The 19,852-nt window shown below is 40.5% G+C and overlaps 1 protein-coding gene across 1 annotated transcript in view; it reads left to right on the forward strand.

The window, feature by feature from the left end:
- LOC104468546 (leucine-rich repeat-containing protein 16A-like) overlaps nt 1-19,852 on the forward strand; it is a gene marked incomplete at its 5' end in the record, with an annotated part of 53,081 nt that overhangs the window by 21,773 nt on the left and 11,456 nt on the right. The window contains 5 exon segments of the mRNA XM_010082731.1: nt 6,916-6,982; nt 7,300-7,496; nt 11,508-11,614; nt 13,202-13,634; nt 18,474-18,552. Coding sequence (XP_010081033.1) covers nt 6,916-6,982; nt 7,300-7,496; nt 11,508-11,614; nt 13,202-13,634; nt 18,474-18,552 — 883 coding nt within the window.

Below are 19,852 nucleotides of genomic sequence, written 5' to 3' on the forward strand. Positions count from 1 at the left end.
AGCAGTAGCAATGCTCTAGTTTCAAAGGCTTTCTATATAGACAGTGAGACACCTGTGTGTCCAAAGATTCATATACAAAAAAGCAAAGTTGGTCAATTTACAGCTCTGTTTTATAAAGAATACCTGAAGATTTTTTTTTTTTTTAAATGAGAACAGAGGTGTGACATCTCTGTCAAATGTAGCGAGGAGACTAGAAGATGTGTGGGAAATGTCAATTGACTGAAACGGTGTCATGGCAGCTTTACAGGTCACATTTCCTTACAGCAAAAGAAAACACCAGGACTTGTGATAAAATACCTTGTTTTCTTATGTCTTTTTCTTAAAAAGGCATACCACACAAAATACATGTAGCTGAAATAATTTAGCAGTGGTTTAAAATGTTCTGGAAGAATCCTTGAAAACATTTTTTCTGACAGGTCATTCCCAGTTGTCACATTGTTATGATTCCCCAATCCAATTTCTGGTTTGTTTGGGCTGAATTTGATTGGGATTTTTGGTTGTGGGTTGATTGTCTTTATCAATGGTCCCTGTACTCTGGGAGGCAGACTGCTTTATTTGGCAATTACACTGAGAGCAAACGGAAGGAAGGCTTGTGTGACCTCATGCTCTGTAGTACTTCAGGAGTCTGAAGACGGACGTTAGAATCCCTGTAGAGCAGCCAGATTCCTTGGTGACTTCAGCCAAGTCCCTTAGTCTTTGCTTTGCTTAATGGTGCTTCCATGTCTAACTTGTTGCTTTCTGTGTGCCTCCCTCTCCACCTTCTCCCTCTTTACTCCCCACCCACAACCTGTTTAACACCTTTTAACTTTTAAGCGGCTCAGTAGTCACACTCACTTAGAAGAGATCACTGAAGTGTGGAAGGTAGGACTTTCCATAAGCCCTTGCTGGATCAGGACCATGGACTGTAAACTCCGCCAAATCCTAGGAGTGCTTCCTGTTATATATGTGCTGCTTTGCACTTTGGTCCTGAACACATTTCCAGCTGCTTGTATAATATAAATAACTTTCCTGCCTATGCATTAAATACACAGAACACACTGGAGTACTACAAAGAATGCTGTCTGGAAGAGAAATGGTGTTGCAGATTGACTTCGGAAGTGTGCTGAAGATTTATTTTTGAGATGGTTTCAGTTTTAGAGATGTTTCTCAATGGATTCTGCAGTCTGTCCAGCAATCTCAGAGCAGTCCTAGTGAATGGTAGTATAGACGATGGGCAAGAGAAGAGAGAACACGGATTCTGGCAGGGAAATAGAGTAAGACTGTATGTGTGTGTGGATAGCATACAAAAATTAGAGTAATGAGGAGGCTTGCCTGAGTGACTGTTAGCCGAGAACTCCTGCATTAAAGCCAAAGTTTCTGAAGGTAAAGGAAATTAAAAAAAAAAAAAAGCACAAATACAAAACCAGTAAGAAAATAAAGGACTGGAGCTGTGTGCAAGAACACTGTTCTTGCTATTCAAAGATAGCCATCATATCTTTAAAACTTTTTACTACAGTTGAGCTTCGAAGCATGAACAGTGGCAAATGGATCCTTATTCTTGAAAAATGTCAAAGCATTGAATAACTGACCTTAATACCCCTTCAACAATTAAATCATGAACCTCATGTTGTGCCAAGACTGTTTCCACTGCTGATAATTAAGCACCAGTGCAATATCCATTTAAAAACGCAGCACTTCCTTGCCAAGTATTTTAAACTAGACCATGACTATGGACTTCTGCCACAAACACTCTGCAGTACCTGTACTGTTGTTACAGCTGCAGTTCCTGTTCAAATTGAAGACAAAGCGATGCTTCTAATAATTGTTTTTTCTTACTGTAAATTAAGGATGAGCGTGACTGCTCATGTGCCACCCAAGAGATGGGATATGGCATTGCTTCATTTCATCTGATGGCTGTGCTGCTTGCTTTTTTTCTTTTAATTTTTTGAAGGGGAGAGGAAAAGTCATGCTTTACTAATGCGGCAGCATTCTTCTGGTGTGCCAAAAGTACTTGAAAGGCCTGCGCCTCTGAACCTCCTTACAGAAAGGAGAAATACTGTTGCTTTGGATCTCTCTATTAATAGGTTTGTTTAAACCTCAGGAGAACAGACTTGCATCCCTTTTCATTCTTCCAAGAGAAGCTTTGTTTTGTTTTCCTTGCTCTCCTACTTTCCACAACAAACTGCATATTTTTAATTCAGAAGCTTCCTTCAGACTAGCAAACAACAAAATTACAGCTTTTTCTCATTACTGGTGCCAGCAAAATGAAAAAATACAGTACATTGGGACAGCAGGTGGCAGGTTAGCACTACTGGCGAGCACCATATATTGGAAACAAACATCTGAAGACACGAATTTGTCCCAATAGAGATAAAACAAGAGAGATCATGTCCTTCTCAGGTTATCCTCTAGAAACACAAAGTGTGTAGCACCTCCGGATGCCAGGGATTTTACGTCATTCTTGCATGTCACCTTTCCTGCTAAGACTTCTAAATGTTTTGGCTTTAGTTTTCTTTATTTTGGTGATTTCTGGTTTTGCCTCCTTTCCTGAGAACTGCTGTTGCTTTGTCTTCCCCATTCATATTCTTTTTTCTTTCTTTTTTGCTGCATGGAGACTCTCTGCTGTACAAGTGTAAGTATTTTTTTAGCTCTGCTGTTTCTGGCCTACTTGTTTACATTTTTGTGCTCCATTTGCCTCTGTACTGTCTGTGAGTCTCCTGGGAGACTGCAGTGCCATCCGTCTGCACGAATGAAACAGGCAGCAGTTCAGGGATGAGATTGAATTTTGCAAGAAGGTTCAGCTAGCCTAGCATATGAATTTAAAACATCCCTTGGCTTTAAGACCAAATCAAAGCAGAGTCAGACGTCGGAGGTATAAGCACAAACATTACTGCTCGGAAAGAAAATCTGTTGATTTGGTTTTTTATTCAACATCATCCAGCTTAATGAAAGAATGGCTTAAACATGGGGATAAACCAGGACTTTCTGGCCATGAGGGTGGAAGAGATGTCAGGGGTTATCTCAGTTTGGTCAGTTGTCTCTTCTTTGTCTAGTTGAGCTTTTGACTGCTGTTCTCACCTTTTATGCTGTCACCGTTAATGTGTCCTCAAAGCTGAAAACTGATACGTTGTTTTGCAGGAAGGAGGGTTGAAGGAAGACTGGTTGGGGAGCTGAATTTCAAGAAGGAGGGGGAAGTTGTTAATTAGTTTGTTTAAAATCTTTTGAAAGGAAAGTGACAGGAGAGTCACAGAGCATCCCTGTATCTAGTAGGTTTGAATATAAATATTTAGTAGGTTTATTTATTTAATAAATATCTAGTAGGTTTTGAATATAAAAAACTTTAGAAGAGGAGGAGAAAAACAGAAATGAGCATGTCCCTCAGCACTGAGAGCAATTTCAATTGTCTGTATAATCGAGGAGTGTAGAGTATCTGAGACCCTGTTGCTACCAGCACATTGTTTTCTAGCACTCAAAGTTATTTTAGTTGTTGTTTTAATTCCAAGCACATTGTTTTCTAGCACTCAAAACAAAGTTATTTTAGTTGTTGTTTTAATTCCCAAGCGATAAGTGTTCTCCCACAGTTGGTAATGTAATTTAAGAAGACTCAAGAGAATTCAGTTTTGAGAGGAAGGAGGGAGGAATCTGGAAAAGTGATCATGGGAAGAGATCGTCAGAGTTTAAAGCTAGCTTGGACACATGAGAGTGCCTAACTCTAAATAGGCCCTTATTTGGGAGCATGGTAGAGATTTTCTGGCTCCCATTTACTGCAGGAGAGGTAGCTTCATGGAGCCATCTTCAGAGATCTCAGTGGTATAGGTGCATGGAGACTTCCTAAGGGCCTCCTAAGACCCAGAGATGTAGTTAATCTTTTTATCTGTTCTGCCAGGCAGCGTACAGTGTGCTCACAGAAAAGTAGGCAAAACAAGGAAGTTCAGGAGATGGCCTGCTAGAATGGAAAGTCCCTGGAAGACATGTAAGAAATTAAGGCGGGGAAGCTGATATTAACAGCTATTCCCCTGTAAAGGCCACAAGTTAAATGTTGGGCAGGAGAGCTGCGTTGTGCTTGTGTGGCCAGAGGTAGTGCAAAGGTAGAAGACGCACATCTGCCAGGTCTGCACTGCTTCCATGAACTGTGGGAAATGGGGCTCAGGTTGGGGAGAGGCAGAGATCTTTCCAAATCAGACATTTCCTCTGGTAATGACATGTGCTATGCTGCTGGAGCATACTGCACAGTGGCTGAGATATTAAGCTGAGATTAAGTCTAATATTTTGTAAAAAGAGCACATTGGCCTATTTAAATTAATGCTTTGACCCATTTTTGCTCTGCGTGTGATCTAGAAAGTTCACTTGGCAACAAGTCTTTCATCTGTGCACTTCCTAAATAGGCTAGAAAACAGAAGGTTTGCAAATAAAAGTATATGTATAGCTGTTATTCATGCTGCTAAAGTAAATGGGAAGCATCACTGTCCCTCTGCCTTTACCCTCAGCATCTAAGCTGCTGATGGATGCCAAGCTGACAGTAAGTTACAGCAGTGATCTAGAGGCTGGCTTATGGCCATCAGCACAAGCTCTGCAGGGTCGTCTGGGGACATTTTCTTGTCTGGGGAGGAAGATGAAATAATTCTTGTCCTGGCTGTCAGAGATGTCTTGAAGCATTTCGGTCCCTGCACAGGAACCTCGAAACTTGCCCCGTGCTGTTTTGCATTCATGCCGTGAGCTGATGCAGCTCTCATTTGTCCGTGTTCGTCCAGGAGCCCTCTGAACACTGGCCATAGCTGTGAAGTTACAGAGCAATTGGAGGTCTCCCATCAGCCTTGTTTTCTGTCCTCCTTTCTGATCTTCTGTAGCGCATGAGTTACTGCATTATCCTACTAGATGTAATTTCCATCCACACCACCAGAAAAAGTGGCAAGCAGACCAAAATGCATGCCGATATGCATTTATGCATTTACAAGAGAAGTGGGCTATGTCTGAAAATAAAACCAGGGGGATTAATGATAATGACTCCTAATTTCTGTCGTCCGTGTCCCACTCCCCGCCCCCCCCACCACCAAATGTTTAGCTGCTTCAACTTTTCCTTACGTGAGCCTTTGGCTGTTTCAGGTTTGTGTGATGAACAGGTAGCTGTTGAAGTGTGCAGTTCAGAGGCTACCCAGTTGCCTACCCACTGCACAATCTGCTGCAATTGTGGCTGAAAAAGTTCAGAACCTCTCTAGCTGCTTGCCATCGAATCTATTGCATTTCATGTACTGGTAACTCTGAAAGTGAAGTCTGACCCTTTTGCCTGCTCATTAGTTTCAGTGTAAGTTTGCTCAGGTGGCAAGCTACTTCCTGGCTGGTCTTAAAACTATTCTGTCATTTACTGATGCTTGTTAAATGTGGACGTGGAAACCTGCAACAGCTAAAGGTATCTTTTTTTTTTTCCCAGCGATGTGCATGGCAATAAAAGCAAGGTCCCTGTTGCCTAAGGCAGTGCTATCACTGCCTGCTTTGTGGTCTGCAAGTCCTTTTCTGGTATTGAGAAGATCAGTGATAACTTTCCATTATGCAAACCTGTCATAACCCTGAGCATGTGAATAGTGGCATAATAATCCTCCTGATTTACTTTGTTTGGGAATATGAATTCAGTACATGTAAGTCTGTGCACTAAACTTTCTGTACATCAAAACTAGCAAATATTTACCTTGAACAATACATGATTCGTCTGAAGTGTCAATGCCAACTATGTCTTTTCTGGCTCATATGACATTGATACTGCTAAGCTTGATTAACAATTCTGCTAATGAGTTGTGAGCCATAACAGCTTCTTGATTGTCACTCCGGATTTGAAGCCACTATGCTACAAGGCTAGCAAGTAAATGGAAGTATATGGATGTCACTAAAGGCAGCAGTTATGAATCTACCACAAAAGGAGCCCATCTTTGCAGAAGCTGAGTCATTTTAAATTAACTTGTTAGAAAACCTGCAGGTCAGCTTTTTGTTTTGTCTTACAATGCTGAGCTATGTTAAGAGTTTTGGAATTGGTGATGCATGTGTTTCATGTAGGAAAACTGTCTTTCTTGCCATGGAAACTTTCAGAAGACTTCAGGCAAGAGAATAAGGGCAGCTTTCTTCCAAAACAACAAAACCAGGTCTTAAGTGTAGGTATTTGTGCTCTTAAGGCAACATACTCCTTTTTCTGGGAATGTGAACATGAGAATAATAGTGCATAACTTTCAGTAACTATGTTGAATGCATGCTGAGGTACCTTTCCACCTATTCTCAGCATATCTGCAGTCCAGGCAGATCATGGGTTTGCTGGAGATATTGCTAACACTGACACAGTGTTTTTGCTTTTTGAAGAAGGGTTGTGTGCTCCAAGACCACATTTTCCTAGGGAAGTTTGGTGAGCTGTGTGGTGGTGTCCAGAGGCACAGATACCTGAATTTTAATCATTCCCAGTAGCACGTCACTAACAGATGAACTGAGGAAGTGTATTTTGTATCAAAAATAAAAGACAGAACAAGGGGCAGACTATCCCTGGTATTGTCATTAACTGCGCAGTACTGGATGCAGTAATTAAGTTTTTTGTGTGTCATGATCTCAAATGCAGAGGTGAGCTTTTAATAGTTCCCTTGGTTTACAGTTAGGGGTCAATGAGTCAATGCTTGGACAATTCAAATAATCATCCCATGTACAGCCTACAGTTTTAATGGGAAGAATAAACTACCTCCCTGGTTCTGTTCAAAGTCAGTTGAACAAAATGTCAGTTTTGAAAATGAATGTTTGAGAAGGGGAAGAAAAAACCCCATTCCCTCCTGGTGTGAAACCCAGCTGGATCTTGAAATAAATGATACATAGGCTAAAAGAAACGATTTGTTGGATACAAAGGAAGGGGTGTTCTTTGTAATTTCTTCTGTTCACTAAAGTAATTTTTATTTTGTTTTATGTTGATAGATGACTCCTAAATCAAAAAGGAAAAGCATCCACAGTAGAATGCTCCGGCCGGTGTCCAGAGCTTTTGGTAAGAGAGAATTTCTTAAAACCTTTTTGCTTCTTTGCTTGCCTGAGATTCTTCTAGGTGGTTCTTGACTGAAAAGCACAGGTGACTCTCCCTCCCTCTGGATTCCATTTGAGGCCCACTCTGGTTGCTTTATTTGATGACTCTGCTGGTGTGTTCAGTAGTAAATATTTGGTCACAGTGCTCTGTCTGCTCACAAACATGTTGTGGCTGAGTAGTCTAAATGTGTTATACTTATTTACCACAAAAGAGAGGAATGGCATTGTCTTTTGTTTTGAATAGCATGACAAGTCTAATTAGAAAGTTTTGATTTCTCTTAGAAATGGAATTTGATCTAGATAAAGCACTGGAAGAAGTACCTATCCACATAGAAGACCCACCATTTCCTTCCAGCAGGCCGGACAAACGAACTTCTGGATTCATTTCAGAGCTGCCATCAGAAGAAGGGAGAAAACTGGAACACTTTACAAAGTTAAGGCCCAAAAGGAATAAAAAGCAGCAGCCCAGCCAAGCAGCAGTGAGTCTGCATTAAAATATTGCTGTCGATGTTGTGTGTTGATTGCTTTTTGCCATGAGTTGGGTCTTGAAATGTAATGAGGACAACTGTTCATGTTTTAAAAGCCATAAGCAACTACTTATTTTTTCTTGTGCTATTCATGTCTTTCAGTGTGCAATCCCTCCTACAAGCTTTTTGTCTTGTTTGACACAACCTAAAACCAGGATATGTTTTATCCTTTTTTAATTTGCTTTTGTTTTTTCATGGAAGCACTTTCTAGAGGTTCTTGGAGCTTTCACAGGAAACACACAAAATTTCATGAGACTTTTCAATTATATTGCAAGGGTTTGTAAAGTCTTAATCCTTTTTTCTGCCTGCATTAGGACATGGTAGCTTGGCAAGATTTCTTATTTCTGTCAGCTCTCAGAGGAACTACTCTGTGACACCCAGCTTCCCACAGCTCCTTAACTAAAGATGGTGTTTGGGCCAGCAAATCTGCGTAGTCACAGATCTGCTTTTCATGCTGGAGCCTGCCTTAGAAAAGCAAAACAGAAGAGCACTGTCTGTCTACGAAAAGCATTGGTGTGAACCCAAGTATATGTGTGTGGAGTTCCCACACTTCCATTTCCTTGGCATACCACGTCAATAAAGATTTACTTCTGTGGTGGTATGTCCTCAGGGTATGTAAGGACAGATCTGGAGGAGTTACAGAGCTATCTCATGGCAACAGAGCACAGCTGATATGATAAGTAACCCTTATCAAGGGGCAGCCATTGCTTTTCTGAGTTATGCTGCCTAGTAATGAACGTCTGTGGCCTCCTCTTCTCGCTGAGGACAGTCGTTGGAGATGACCTTTGAAAATTTCCCTGATGCTGGGAGAGATCGTATCAGGCAGTAGAGTACTTTTTGCACCTCTTGGAAATGGAGAAACCTTTAAGCAGATGGGATATTCAAGCCAACCTTCGGTTCTCTTGTACCTTACAAGGAAGGATAAGAGGCAGCAGGACAGACTGGTCTCTGCATTGTAGTGTAAACGCATCTGTGTTTACTACTTCCAATTCCAATTCTGCAGAACACACATGTTTTCCCAGTTGCTAAACTTGCCTCTCTTCCAAACTCTGCTCATCCTGTGCTGTCTGCACAGGGGTGGGGAAGGAGTGGGGACATGGGAGGCCAAGTGCTCTGCTACTAGGCATGGAACTAGGACATACAAAGTCTTGCTCAACAGAAGCAAAAAACTTACTTATTGTAGAGAAGAACTGTTGCTTCCCATGATAGTGCAATGTTGTGGGAATACTCATCCATATTGAATTAATTAGGAAGTTAGGAGTTTGTTTAGTTGGAGAAATGGAAAGGAACTTTTTAAAACTCATTTGTCCCTGTCTTGTTTTTATGGACCATTTAATTCCTTAGTAGTTCTGACCTCATAACAAGTCTAAAGAAATTTTTGAAAGACTTAAGATGTTTGCTTTGATTCTTGCAAAAATTAAACAGCCAAATTTTGAAGGCCAGAGTCGTGAGTGGACTGTGGTATTGTTTGCAGAATTGATTTGCTTCTGGTTTTGCCACTTTGAGAATACAGAAATCTGTGATTAGGAAAAGCACTTGAAATGTGAGAGGCAAAATCTTGACCTTTTCTACCTCTTAAAGCAGGTCTGTTGGGTAGTTTGCTGTTCCCGTTATTTCCATTTAGTAATGTAAGGGGTCTCAAATGATCATAGCTGTATTTCTCTGGTTTTGCTGGAAAACAGATTTGTTCTTTGTAAGCTGAGAAATGTATGGAAAAGAAAGGAAAAATGGAGAAAAAAGGGGAGAAGTGTAAGCTTTTAACTTGGGGTAGGTGGGCAGGCAAAAGAAAGATTTGTAGTTTTGTCAAGGTTTTGACTGAAATGAGTGTTCAGAGGGGAAAAAGAGAGAGGGGATTAAAAAGAAAACCTCAGCACCACCTACCTCCCGAGTAGCTTTGAAGCAATATGAAGAAACAGTTTATAATTTAGAAATTGTGAAATCTCAACCTCATGAGTTCTTCCATCATGTATGAAGATTGAGTATGAGAAAGAGGTGAATCTCTAATGTATGAAAGAGGTTGTGATTCACCTTATTTGTTTGTGCTTCCAGGCCAGTTTTTTTCTTTAGTAAACAGAAGGCTTACCTTTAAAGTTAGGGTAAAAAAAAAAAAAAAAAGGCACAAAGTAAAACTGCTATTTTTTTTCTTAGCATTAAGAGCATAAAACACGAAATAAAGCAGAGTTCAGTCTTTTACATTAACATTAAACGCTTAAAAGGCATTAAAATCAACAACCATAAGAATATCCTGTTCCTTGTGGACCTTATTAGGCCCTCAACATTTGTGTATGCCTTCAGTACGTTTTTAGGAACTTGTTGCTTTTTCAGATGCAAAATTACTGCAGGTAGATCTTCTCATTTGCTATGGATTATTGGATCCTTGCATTGCTTCCGCTTGAGGAGACGCACTTGCCTTTGATGCTTACATGTTTGTTCCTGCTGTTTGGAGGGTTCCGGTGTCAATATTAAATGGTTTCTCATTTCTGTTGAAATACATCAGCCACTTTTGGTTGACGTGTTTCAGTTGAAATGTCAGTGTCAACTGTTCTTTGACTGAGAAGGTAAATATTTACACTGAGACAACTAGCACTGGTGTGATCAACCCAGATGTCAGTATATGCATTGCTGCCTAGTGTCAGTGAAAGTCTGAGAAGTCATTGTGCTTCTTAGAATAAAACTGGTTTTTACAGAAAATACGCAGTTTGACTGGCAACAAAGCCGTTGTTACCAGATGGACTCTCTTCATATCATTACTACATTGCTACAGCAGGTATCAATAAAATATTACCTATTATCTTTCAAAGCAAACTGAATACTAGGCTTCTAACAAGGTTCAGCCACTGGAAAGTAAAAAGTTTAATCAATGTGTCAAAGCATTAGTTCATATGCAGTCTGTTGTCCTGGCTTAATGAGGCTGGGTTTGATGTTAACAGCAGCTTCTAAGAGTATTTATTTTCCTTTTTAGAGGCATGGAAAAGAGTGTGTGTTCCAGCTGAAAAGGGAAGCTTGGATTACTCTGAATTACCATGATTTAAATTGCTTCAAATTACGAATCCTGCTATTTTGTGTCAGACTGATTCCTGGCCTACTACCAAAAATATAACTGGGTTGGGTCTTGTGGAATCCTCTGTAGTCACCTAAAAGGTTTCCATACAGCATTTAAATTGAAGGAAGTCTCTCTACTGGTAATAGAGCTTTTCCACATTAAAGCCACATATGGGAGCTAGACCGCATGAGAAATCCTCCCAGGAGATGGCATGTTTCATCTTCAGGAGGCTGCAGAGTCACCAGCTAATCTTCACAGGGCCTTTGTGGTTGGCAGGTATTGCTAAATCAGCCTGGTGCTGGTTCCTCCAGTCACTCACATTCAAAACGTAGACACTGAAGTGAAAGAAAGGGAGCAGGTTTTCCATTTTCAGACACTCAGTGGAAAATCTAGGTTTGCTTCCTAAAGTTAAACACCTGATTCTGTATTTAGAGCCTCTGCTTTTGGAAATGCTGGATTGAATGAGTTATGAAAGGCTCTTGTTAGCCTGCTGGAGCTCTGTTTCTAAATCTCTAAATCCAAAATCCAGAACGTATGTTTTTCTCTGAACAGGGAAAAAAGTTACTGTTGAAAATACTTTATCTTCAGGTCATTACCTGATAAGGATTTAATTCTTCCTTAACTGCTTTTTTATTTTCTAAGTGAACTAGTGCTGTGTTCTCACAAGCCCAAGGCATTTGATTTCCTGGCCTCATGCATTGCAATATCCAATTTGTCACTGGTGTTTTGGGTGACTTTGTGTTTGATGTAATGCATCTACTGGCCTTACTAAAGGGGGAAGTCCAGTTGGTGATGCCATTGTCTGCACTGAGGTTTGGTTGGCACATGCAATTTTTATAGTAACTTAACTCTTAATTATTATCATTGAAATAAATATGCTTAGATTATTATATGCCAGAGAGAGTTTTTTCTTCTGTCAGGTGTCTGCTGGAGTGCCTCCAGAAGGGGATCAGAATGGCCTCATGGGGAGAGTGGATGAAGGTGTGGATGAATTTTTCACTAAGAAAGTGACAAAAATGGATTCAAAGTAAGTTTGAATTTAATTTTTTAAAAAATTAATTTAAAAAAAAAGTCCATCCTGATAGCTGGGCAAGTAACACTTCTAAGTTGTATTTGACTTGTGTTACCTTAGTAGTCAAGACATTGTGAATTCAGTTACCCTCCCTTAAAAACGACTACTTTTAAATAAATTGCTTTAATATGGCATGCAGAGGGGATTATTAACTAGTGTGTATTTTTGTAATTCAGTTGTCTTCATTTTGCCCTTCAGTGGAGCTCATTAGAGCTGAAGCAGCGCTGTGTATTGGTTGAGGCTCTCATCTCCAGTGCTAGTAGTACACATGAATGTCTCTGTCTAGTAAGGACTGCTGTTGGGCACAGTGTTTTGATAGATGACAGTAGATTTATATTGTTTTAGAAATATGTTAAAGATGTGTTTGACCAATTTGTAATATTGCAGATTTAGGCAATACATTAATCTGAAAGATATGTCTCCTTCAGCTTTGTAGCAGGGTTATACAGCTGATACATCTGCTTTGTATCTGGTTGTGTATTTACACATCCGTGCATCAAGATGTTCTTGTATTCCTACGTGTTTGTGCGTGTACACACGCACACACACACATATGCGCACACACACACACACGCAAATACTTACATAAGGGGGAAGCTAAGGTGATTTCCAGACAACTTGGAATGAAACCTTCTGTGCTGTATGTGATGTCCATTAAGGAAAATAGTAGGTGTTAACTGGTAGATAGCTGTGGCAGGAAAAATTGATTAGCCAGGTTAAGTTCAGGGTGTTCACAGACTACTGCATCCTCCTGTGCTTCCCTTGGGTGCCTGCCAGCCACTCATTTCAGATGTCCCCATGAACTTGCAATATCCCTGTGTGCCTGTCCCTGGCCGTGACCGTGGCTAAGGATCTTTGCTCCATTTGCTGCACTGGTGGCTTTTTCCAGTTGTGGTCGTCATACGCAGACGTGCGGTGCACCCACCTTTGCCCGCAAGTGTGAATACTGTGCTTGTAAGATGCCTGTAGAAAGTCATATTGGCAGGGGGGGTGTTTTGGGGGTGGGGTTTTTTTTTTTTTTTTTTTTGGAGAATGAGCACCTGCACTATAAAGGTGACATCTGTGTGTTCCTTATTGAGAGAAGGTGGCTCTGTTGTCTAGTTCCTATTTCAAGCAGGGCCCTTAAGGGACAAGAACCCCCAAAAGCTGTGTGAATTTTGTGCCTGGATCAGTTGTTCTCCTTTTACTAGTGGGCAGATATAAACCAGAAGTAGTAAACTCTGGAAACAGAGCAGAGTGAAATTTTATGTGCTTAGACAGCTTGGGCAGAGCTCCACTGAAGCAACACCTCGCTGGTGTTGGAAAGAGCTGGGTGGCCAGTGCAGATTAAACAGCTGCCTCTCTTCATTATACCATGCACAAGGCCAGCACAGGAATCCAGTGTCGTCTGTGTTAGTGGTCCAATTTCTGATTTAGCGACGTCAGCTAGTGACTGGACCTAGGGCAACTTATGGATCATACAAAAGAAGTCATTAGGTACTATTCAAAAGAGACGGAGGAGGGGCGTGGAGAAGAGTTTAAAATGTCTGCGTGTTTTATTAGGAGGCCATCAACTAAAACTTCAGACAGCAGTGAGCCCAGTGAAGCAGGTGATGAGAAGAAGAAAAGGGACTCAAGGAAGAGTGGCTTCCTTAACTTAATCAAATCAAGGGGCTCCAAAACTGAACGTTCTCAGACTGTGTTGGTGACAGAAGAGCCCTCCTCACCCAAGGTTGCTGCAAAAAGTCTGGCTGTGGAAACAAGCAAGAAGGAGGTAAAGCCTGCAGAGCAGAACGGTGGTACAGAGAGATCTGAGGAATTAAAGACACCAGACTCACTGGAGGAGGCCCAGCCAGACGATGCTGCAAAAGCTGAGAGGGGTGACAGCAAAGGAAGCCCACAAGGAGGCCGGAGGTATGGCGTGCAGGTGATGGGCAGCGGACTTCTTGCTGAAATGAAAGCCAAGCAAGAGAAGAGAGCAGCCTCTGCTCAGAAGGTAAAGGCAATTCAATTTCTCTTGAGTTGTTGAAAAAGTGAGCAAGAGCTAGGTGTCTTGAGGGGAAGTGGGTTGGGTCTACAAGGGTTGGTGGCTGGGGCTTGATGCATCACTCCTGCTTTCCACCAGGGATTATGGTGTTCCAGCAACAGGATTGTTCTCTGCTGTGGTGGTTGAAGTTAACTACAGTGGTAGCTATCTGTACTCTTCTCTTCTGGAAGGTGATGTAGAAAGGTGGAGGGATGTACTGTATTTGAAATTATATATTCCATGCAGAGAAGTAAATCTGGCTTCCAAGACACTGCAGCTTATACTTTTCTTGTTGTACTTTTTTATTTTTCTGTCCTTTTGTACCACACCAAATTATTTGTATGCCTTTGATTTCTGTATGTCAAATACTAACACTCAAAGAAAATAAGTGTATAATAAAAAAAAAATACGCTATTCCCAATTATCTGTCTAGATTCCCTTCACTCTCTTTAGTTTTCCTCTGTGAAGTACTTATGCTGGGCAGGAGCCCTGCTTCACTTCGCAGACATGTGGAATGGAATATCCTTGTGTTGTTCCAAAGCATTTTGTGCTGACCTGTTTTGCCTCATGCCCATTTACCGTTGAACTTCCCCGTTACCATCCCCTGCTTCCTCCTAGCTGCAGTTGGCATGTTCTAAAATTACCAAAGAATCAGGCTTTTTTGACTCCTCTCTTCCTCTTCAACGTGCAGGGCACCCAGATGCTGTCCATTCTGCACTGTTATCCTCCCTAATTTGGAAGGTGTTACCTTATGACAAAGCTCATCTGCAAGCTTTGCTGTGTTTTCCTTCCTTTAACACATTGCAGAATTGTCTTGCTGTGACCGAGCAAGGTACCCAAAGTTCATTTTTACCTTTCTTCATAGTCTTACAGTACTTGCCATGATGTCTGAGCCATTCCTGCAACTGGAGTCTGGTAATAAGCAGATTTGAATTAACACAGTAGTCTATGTCTCGTTAAAGGGATCCTCAGCATAAAAACGATTTTTGTGAAGAAATGACCAATTCCCACCTTTCTCATTGATGCTGAGTAGTGCCTATGAATAGTCCCACTGATTTCAACACCAAGTTTTCAAGTAAAGTGCCGTAAAATTTTAGTTAAGTGTTACACTCTGCCTGCAACTTCTAAAATACCAAGCTACTCCAGATTATGTAAATTTTTACAACTTCATAAATTGTGTGTGCTTGCTGCTCTTCAAGTTCTTAACACTTGTCAGCTAGAGTTAATTATATCTGGAATTATGTGACTGAGGTAGAATATTAGCATGTGTATTTTTTTTTTTTAAGTGGGTAGAGTAAAAGTCCTCTTTGATTGAACTTTTATAGCATTGATTGAAAACTTGAATTTCATCTATCAAAAAGAAAAGTTGTTGCCTTTTCCCAGTTTTTTTTTTCATCCTTTGCTTTTTTACTGGTTGGAAAGCTCACCAGTCTTCTTTCAGGTTTAATTGTCAAGAAAATAGTGTTATTGATCTTACATTTTGTAAAAAATAATATTTATGGAATGCAGAAGTAAATTTTTTTTTAAAGAGTGACAAGAAAACTGAATTGAAATAAGAATATGTGCACAGCAGGCCACTGAGTTATCCATTCTTAATGTTGTCCAGATCACACAAAATTGAACTGCTGTTCAAAACAACTTTTCACATAATTCATCCTAGTTCACAATATTGAATAATTCAGTTTTGCACTTTTATTCATGATATTCATGAAGGTGAAAGTCATATAGCATCTTGATGGTTGAGCTACGGAAGACAGCATCCCACTGCTGTTACATTGTTTAGGATGGGTATGACATCAGCTTCCCTAACATCTTCAAATTTTTCAGAATTCCAGTATGATAGAAAATTGTATTTTCCTTTAAGGTACAGATGGCTGCTTATATTCTGAGCTATTTTACGTGAAAACAAAGCCAGAAGGAATTTACTATTTCATTCATCCCCTACTGCAGTCTTGTTACAGATACAAGTGATGAGCAGGTGCACAGTAGATGGAAAGATGGTAAATGCTTTTTTGTTTTCTTTTTCTTAGAATACAACGTGCAAATGTGCATTAATGGTAGAGATGAATATTTGCAATTAGTGTTGCCTGTGGGCATACATGAAAAGATCTTTTAGCTCCATCTAGTGTTTACTGACTGAAGTTTTAAATACCTCGAGTAAGGCCTTCGAGCAGACCGAGATCATCTGTAATCTGTTTATTCACTCTCCATGGTACCCAACTCTGCAGTATTTCCCAACCTTGCATGAATTCCTAATAAAAGTGGAGCCTAGTCACTATATATCTGCATGACAAATTCACCTGCATTTATCTGACGTGATTGATGGCTTCTCAAAGCAAATTTTTGCCAGAAGTGTTGTTTTGGGACCATAAGCAGTTTGTAATATGTGTGCAGTAGGTACCCAAGCATGCTAACATCCTGATTGCATTTTTGAGTACTACACTAATAAATGCCAGTACTGGCTTTTGTACTTGTCTCTGTACATGGTCATATTTCCCCAGCAGTCCCATAACTAGGGAGGGAGGAAGGAGTTATAGTGAAATTAGTTTTCATATTGTCATACAAGTCTCTTAAACAGCATTTACTGTAGCTAAGTGTTATGCATATATGTTCAAGATTTACATAGGAAAATGAGTATTTCAGTGAAACTTTGTGAGAATTCACATTCCATGAAGAAATAGTTGGTAAATTCAGTTCTCAAAGGGGTTTTTTTTTCCCAAGGTATAGAAGAAAAATCTGGCAAGTGGAGAGTGGTATTCTCTTCAAAAATATGTAGCCAAGACAGCCTTACAAATAAACACGTGGCTTTAGGAGGTAAAGGGGTGAGAATTTAGCCAAAATATTAATGGTGGTCAAGAAATGGGAACAAAACCAGAGTTTTCACCCAGTGGTACAAAGCATAATGTTGCTTCTAGTTTTGGAGGGGACTTTGTTTTGTCCATATGGGCACTGTAGCTTACCGTTCTGGCCCTACAAGTCATTGCATTTCTGGAAAGCTTCTGACTAGAAGACTGTTGTTTGGCTTACATCTGCTTTTTAACATACAAATTATTTTGTTTTTGAAACCTATATAATATATATATGTGAAATATCCCTTAGAGTGGGTAATTATATCTGTATCAGGGTAGTTTTACAGTACAGGAAGTTTATGGCGATTGTAATAGCATCCTCCTTAATGCAGTGTGCCATTTTAAGTGCACACCTGTACTTAGGTCAGGAGGTAGCATAACCTTGCCAGGAATGGCAGGCACTCAGCATATCCATCCTTTTCTTGTACTAGAGAGAGACTTTGTTTTAGGAGCTGTGAGATTACACAAGCAAAGTGGAGGTACTGGTAAATCTGCATCACTCCTGAAAATCTGCTTCTCCTAAAATGCCTGTGTTGAATTACCACCACAGGTGAAAGGCACATGGCCAGTGTGGATATTTGCAGATTATGCCTTTATACTTAAAATAATATTTTCACTCTAAATCTGTCAATTTTTATATAATTAGTACGTGGTGCTGCTGCTACTAGTAACCATTCTCTTCCTTCCTATATTTGCTATTGTCAAATTTTTATCTACGTGCTATACCTAGTAGTCTTTGAGATTGTAAGCTCCAAAGAGCAGTGAACATGTTTGACGTATGCTGCATGGCATGTGGTGGGGGGTCTCTGAACACTATGGGACAGTCAGATCCCAACACAAGTCATGCAGAGTTGGTGCTGGAGTAGTAGTAGTAATGTTCTGAACATGTCAACATGACTTACGCTTGGCTATATAACCAAATGCAGGGGTCATCAGCACAAATCAATCATTCGGTTTAAGTCATTTGACACTCTAATGGTCTTGAAATAGCAAATCAAGATCAAGATTGAAGCTGCCTGCAAAAGTCTGTCCCCACTTTTTTAGTTTCAAAAAAAATCTTACTTTTTTGCCTAATCTTATCTTTATAAGGCTGTCATAGTATATCCTGCATTTATTTCTGTGCAGTTTCTATATCCTCCCCTTTATCCCTCTGCTTAAGCTTTTGTAGCAGGTAAGACAGTAAAAGGAGGCTTGTTATTTTACAAGCACATTAGTTGCATATGTAAGGTTCTTCTGGTGAATACACAGGTTTCAAGCTCACTTAGACTAGAGTTATGAGATGACGGAAACCTTTACGCCTTTTATTTTGAGGCTAGGATGTTAGGAAAGCTATTTTTGAGAACAGAAGACTTAGCCAGAATATCAGCACATAAAGAAGCCAGCTCCCTTTCTTTAGAGGTGCTGAGCACCCAGCAGTGCTTGCGATGGGTAGCTTTAAACACCTTTCAGTAAATAAGGTCTGTTTGTTTTTAGAGGAAGCCTGTAAATACGTGAGTGCTGCTACTTCTGTAGTCACAGGTTTATCTAAAATAAGTTATTCTTGTATGTGGAAGAGCATAAGATCCATTAAGCAGTCATATTCAAAATCTATATCTTCAGAAAAAGACTTCTGATTTTTAACCTAAACAACGAATTTTCAAATTTGGAGCTATCTTTGGAAAAAAGACTTTACAGCTAGCATCTTCAGTTCAACTCCTGTACGTTAGGAGACCTGTCATTTAGGAGGCAGGATGTCATTGCAGCTTTGCTAGACATGTGGCAGTATTAGTTACAAATCAGCATAGTTTTTTTCCCACTTAGATCTTCAAGACCTGAAAGAGAAACAAGGAGAGAGAAAATCCACCACTTACTACTGTCACTGCTTTCCCTGCCTTACAGCTTCCAAATTAGAACTTTTTTCCCTAACAGAGTTGTGTTAATTACAGATATATTAATATGAGGGCTTTTCTCACTCTTTCAGAAACTTGGGAATGACACAGCTCCCAGAGAGTCTTTTGATACAGTGATGAGCTCAGAACGTCTGGATGGAAGTGGTACAGGTACAGTTTGAGTTTCCTGGTATAGACTCTTTCTAGAAAATGCAAAATGCCTAACCTCAAAAATCTCACTTCCCTCTCCAGATTGTGTGCCTATGATTGCTTAAACAAAATATAAGATTACACTATGTGAAAGGATGAAAAACAAGCTCACTTTTTGTCCTGTGTTGAACAGCACTTCTTATGAAGTCAGCTCTAGGGCTGATTTGATGGCTCAGCTTTTACTCTTGTGTTCCACATCGCACAGGACGGAAGACACTTGGTGCATGTGCCTAGGGCACCTTCAAAAACGATGCTGACTTGTAATGGGAACAGCAAAGCTGACACTGAACCCAGGAGCCAGCAAAAATGTCTGCACATGAAGAAGAGAAACTCCTGAATATATCTGATGACCTAAATATGGCCAGTTTGCAAGGTTTATAGTAGTCAGTGCAGGTACCAGCTTGAGTAGTCCTGGCTTTCATCTGTTACAGTAGACATCTCCTAGGCAACTGTCTCTTCACAGGGTTTACCCAGCTTGACCAAAGCCAGGGCTGTCTGCAAAGCTGTGGAGGCCCCTGGACACTTCATGCATGCACAGAATGACTCTCCATCATGTACAAAGTGGAGTCCAGCACTGATTCCCTCTGCACCTAGTCCTCCTGTGCCCTTTTGTCAAGCTGTAGTCCTGAGCCCTGACATGACAGTGCCTACAATGCAGCCATCTCAGGACAAGATGAAATTCCCATCTCTGTGCATAGTTTTGGGACTGGCCAGTGAAGTGATCAAAAGGGATTCAGTTCTGGTGGTTTGTGCACACCACATTCACTGGACTGAAGGGAGTGGGCTGAACTAGGAACAGTTTTCTCAACAGCCGTGGTAGGTATCCCACAAGCACGGCACGTCGGGTTGCCAAAATATACAGAAGCAAGGCTGAAAAAACAGGCTGAAATCAAAATCCAAATGTGCTCATCTTGGCTGAGCACTTCAGAAATTGATTTAGAGGTTTTACACCTTTCTAAAGCTAGTTCTAAAAGATAGCACACTCAAAGCATGCTGAACTCTATAAATTAACACTTTTAAAGTCTGCTAATCTTTTGAGGAGGACCTTGTGAACTATATGTGTCTTCTGATATCATCAAACTGAAATCAGAGGAGCAAGAATAGTCTGTGTTTGGGGCTTTAGAGTAACTGTGAGGGTATCTGACCCCAATTTTTCTCTGGTCCTTGTCTCTGTATATGACACATTTCACCCCCACCTCACTGCACTGTGCATGCCCCTTCCTTTTTGGCCTCCGGCTGTCAGTTCTTTCTTTACCACTCT

This window comes from Pterocles gutturalis, unplaced genomic scaffold, assembly GCF_000699245.1.
Source record: "Pterocles gutturalis isolate BGI_N339 unplaced genomic scaffold, ASM69924v1 scaffold27286, whole genome shotgun sequence".
In the NCBI taxonomy this organism is placed as follows: domain Eukaryota; kingdom Metazoa; phylum Chordata; class Aves; order Pterocliformes; family Pteroclidae; genus Pterocles; species Pterocles gutturalis.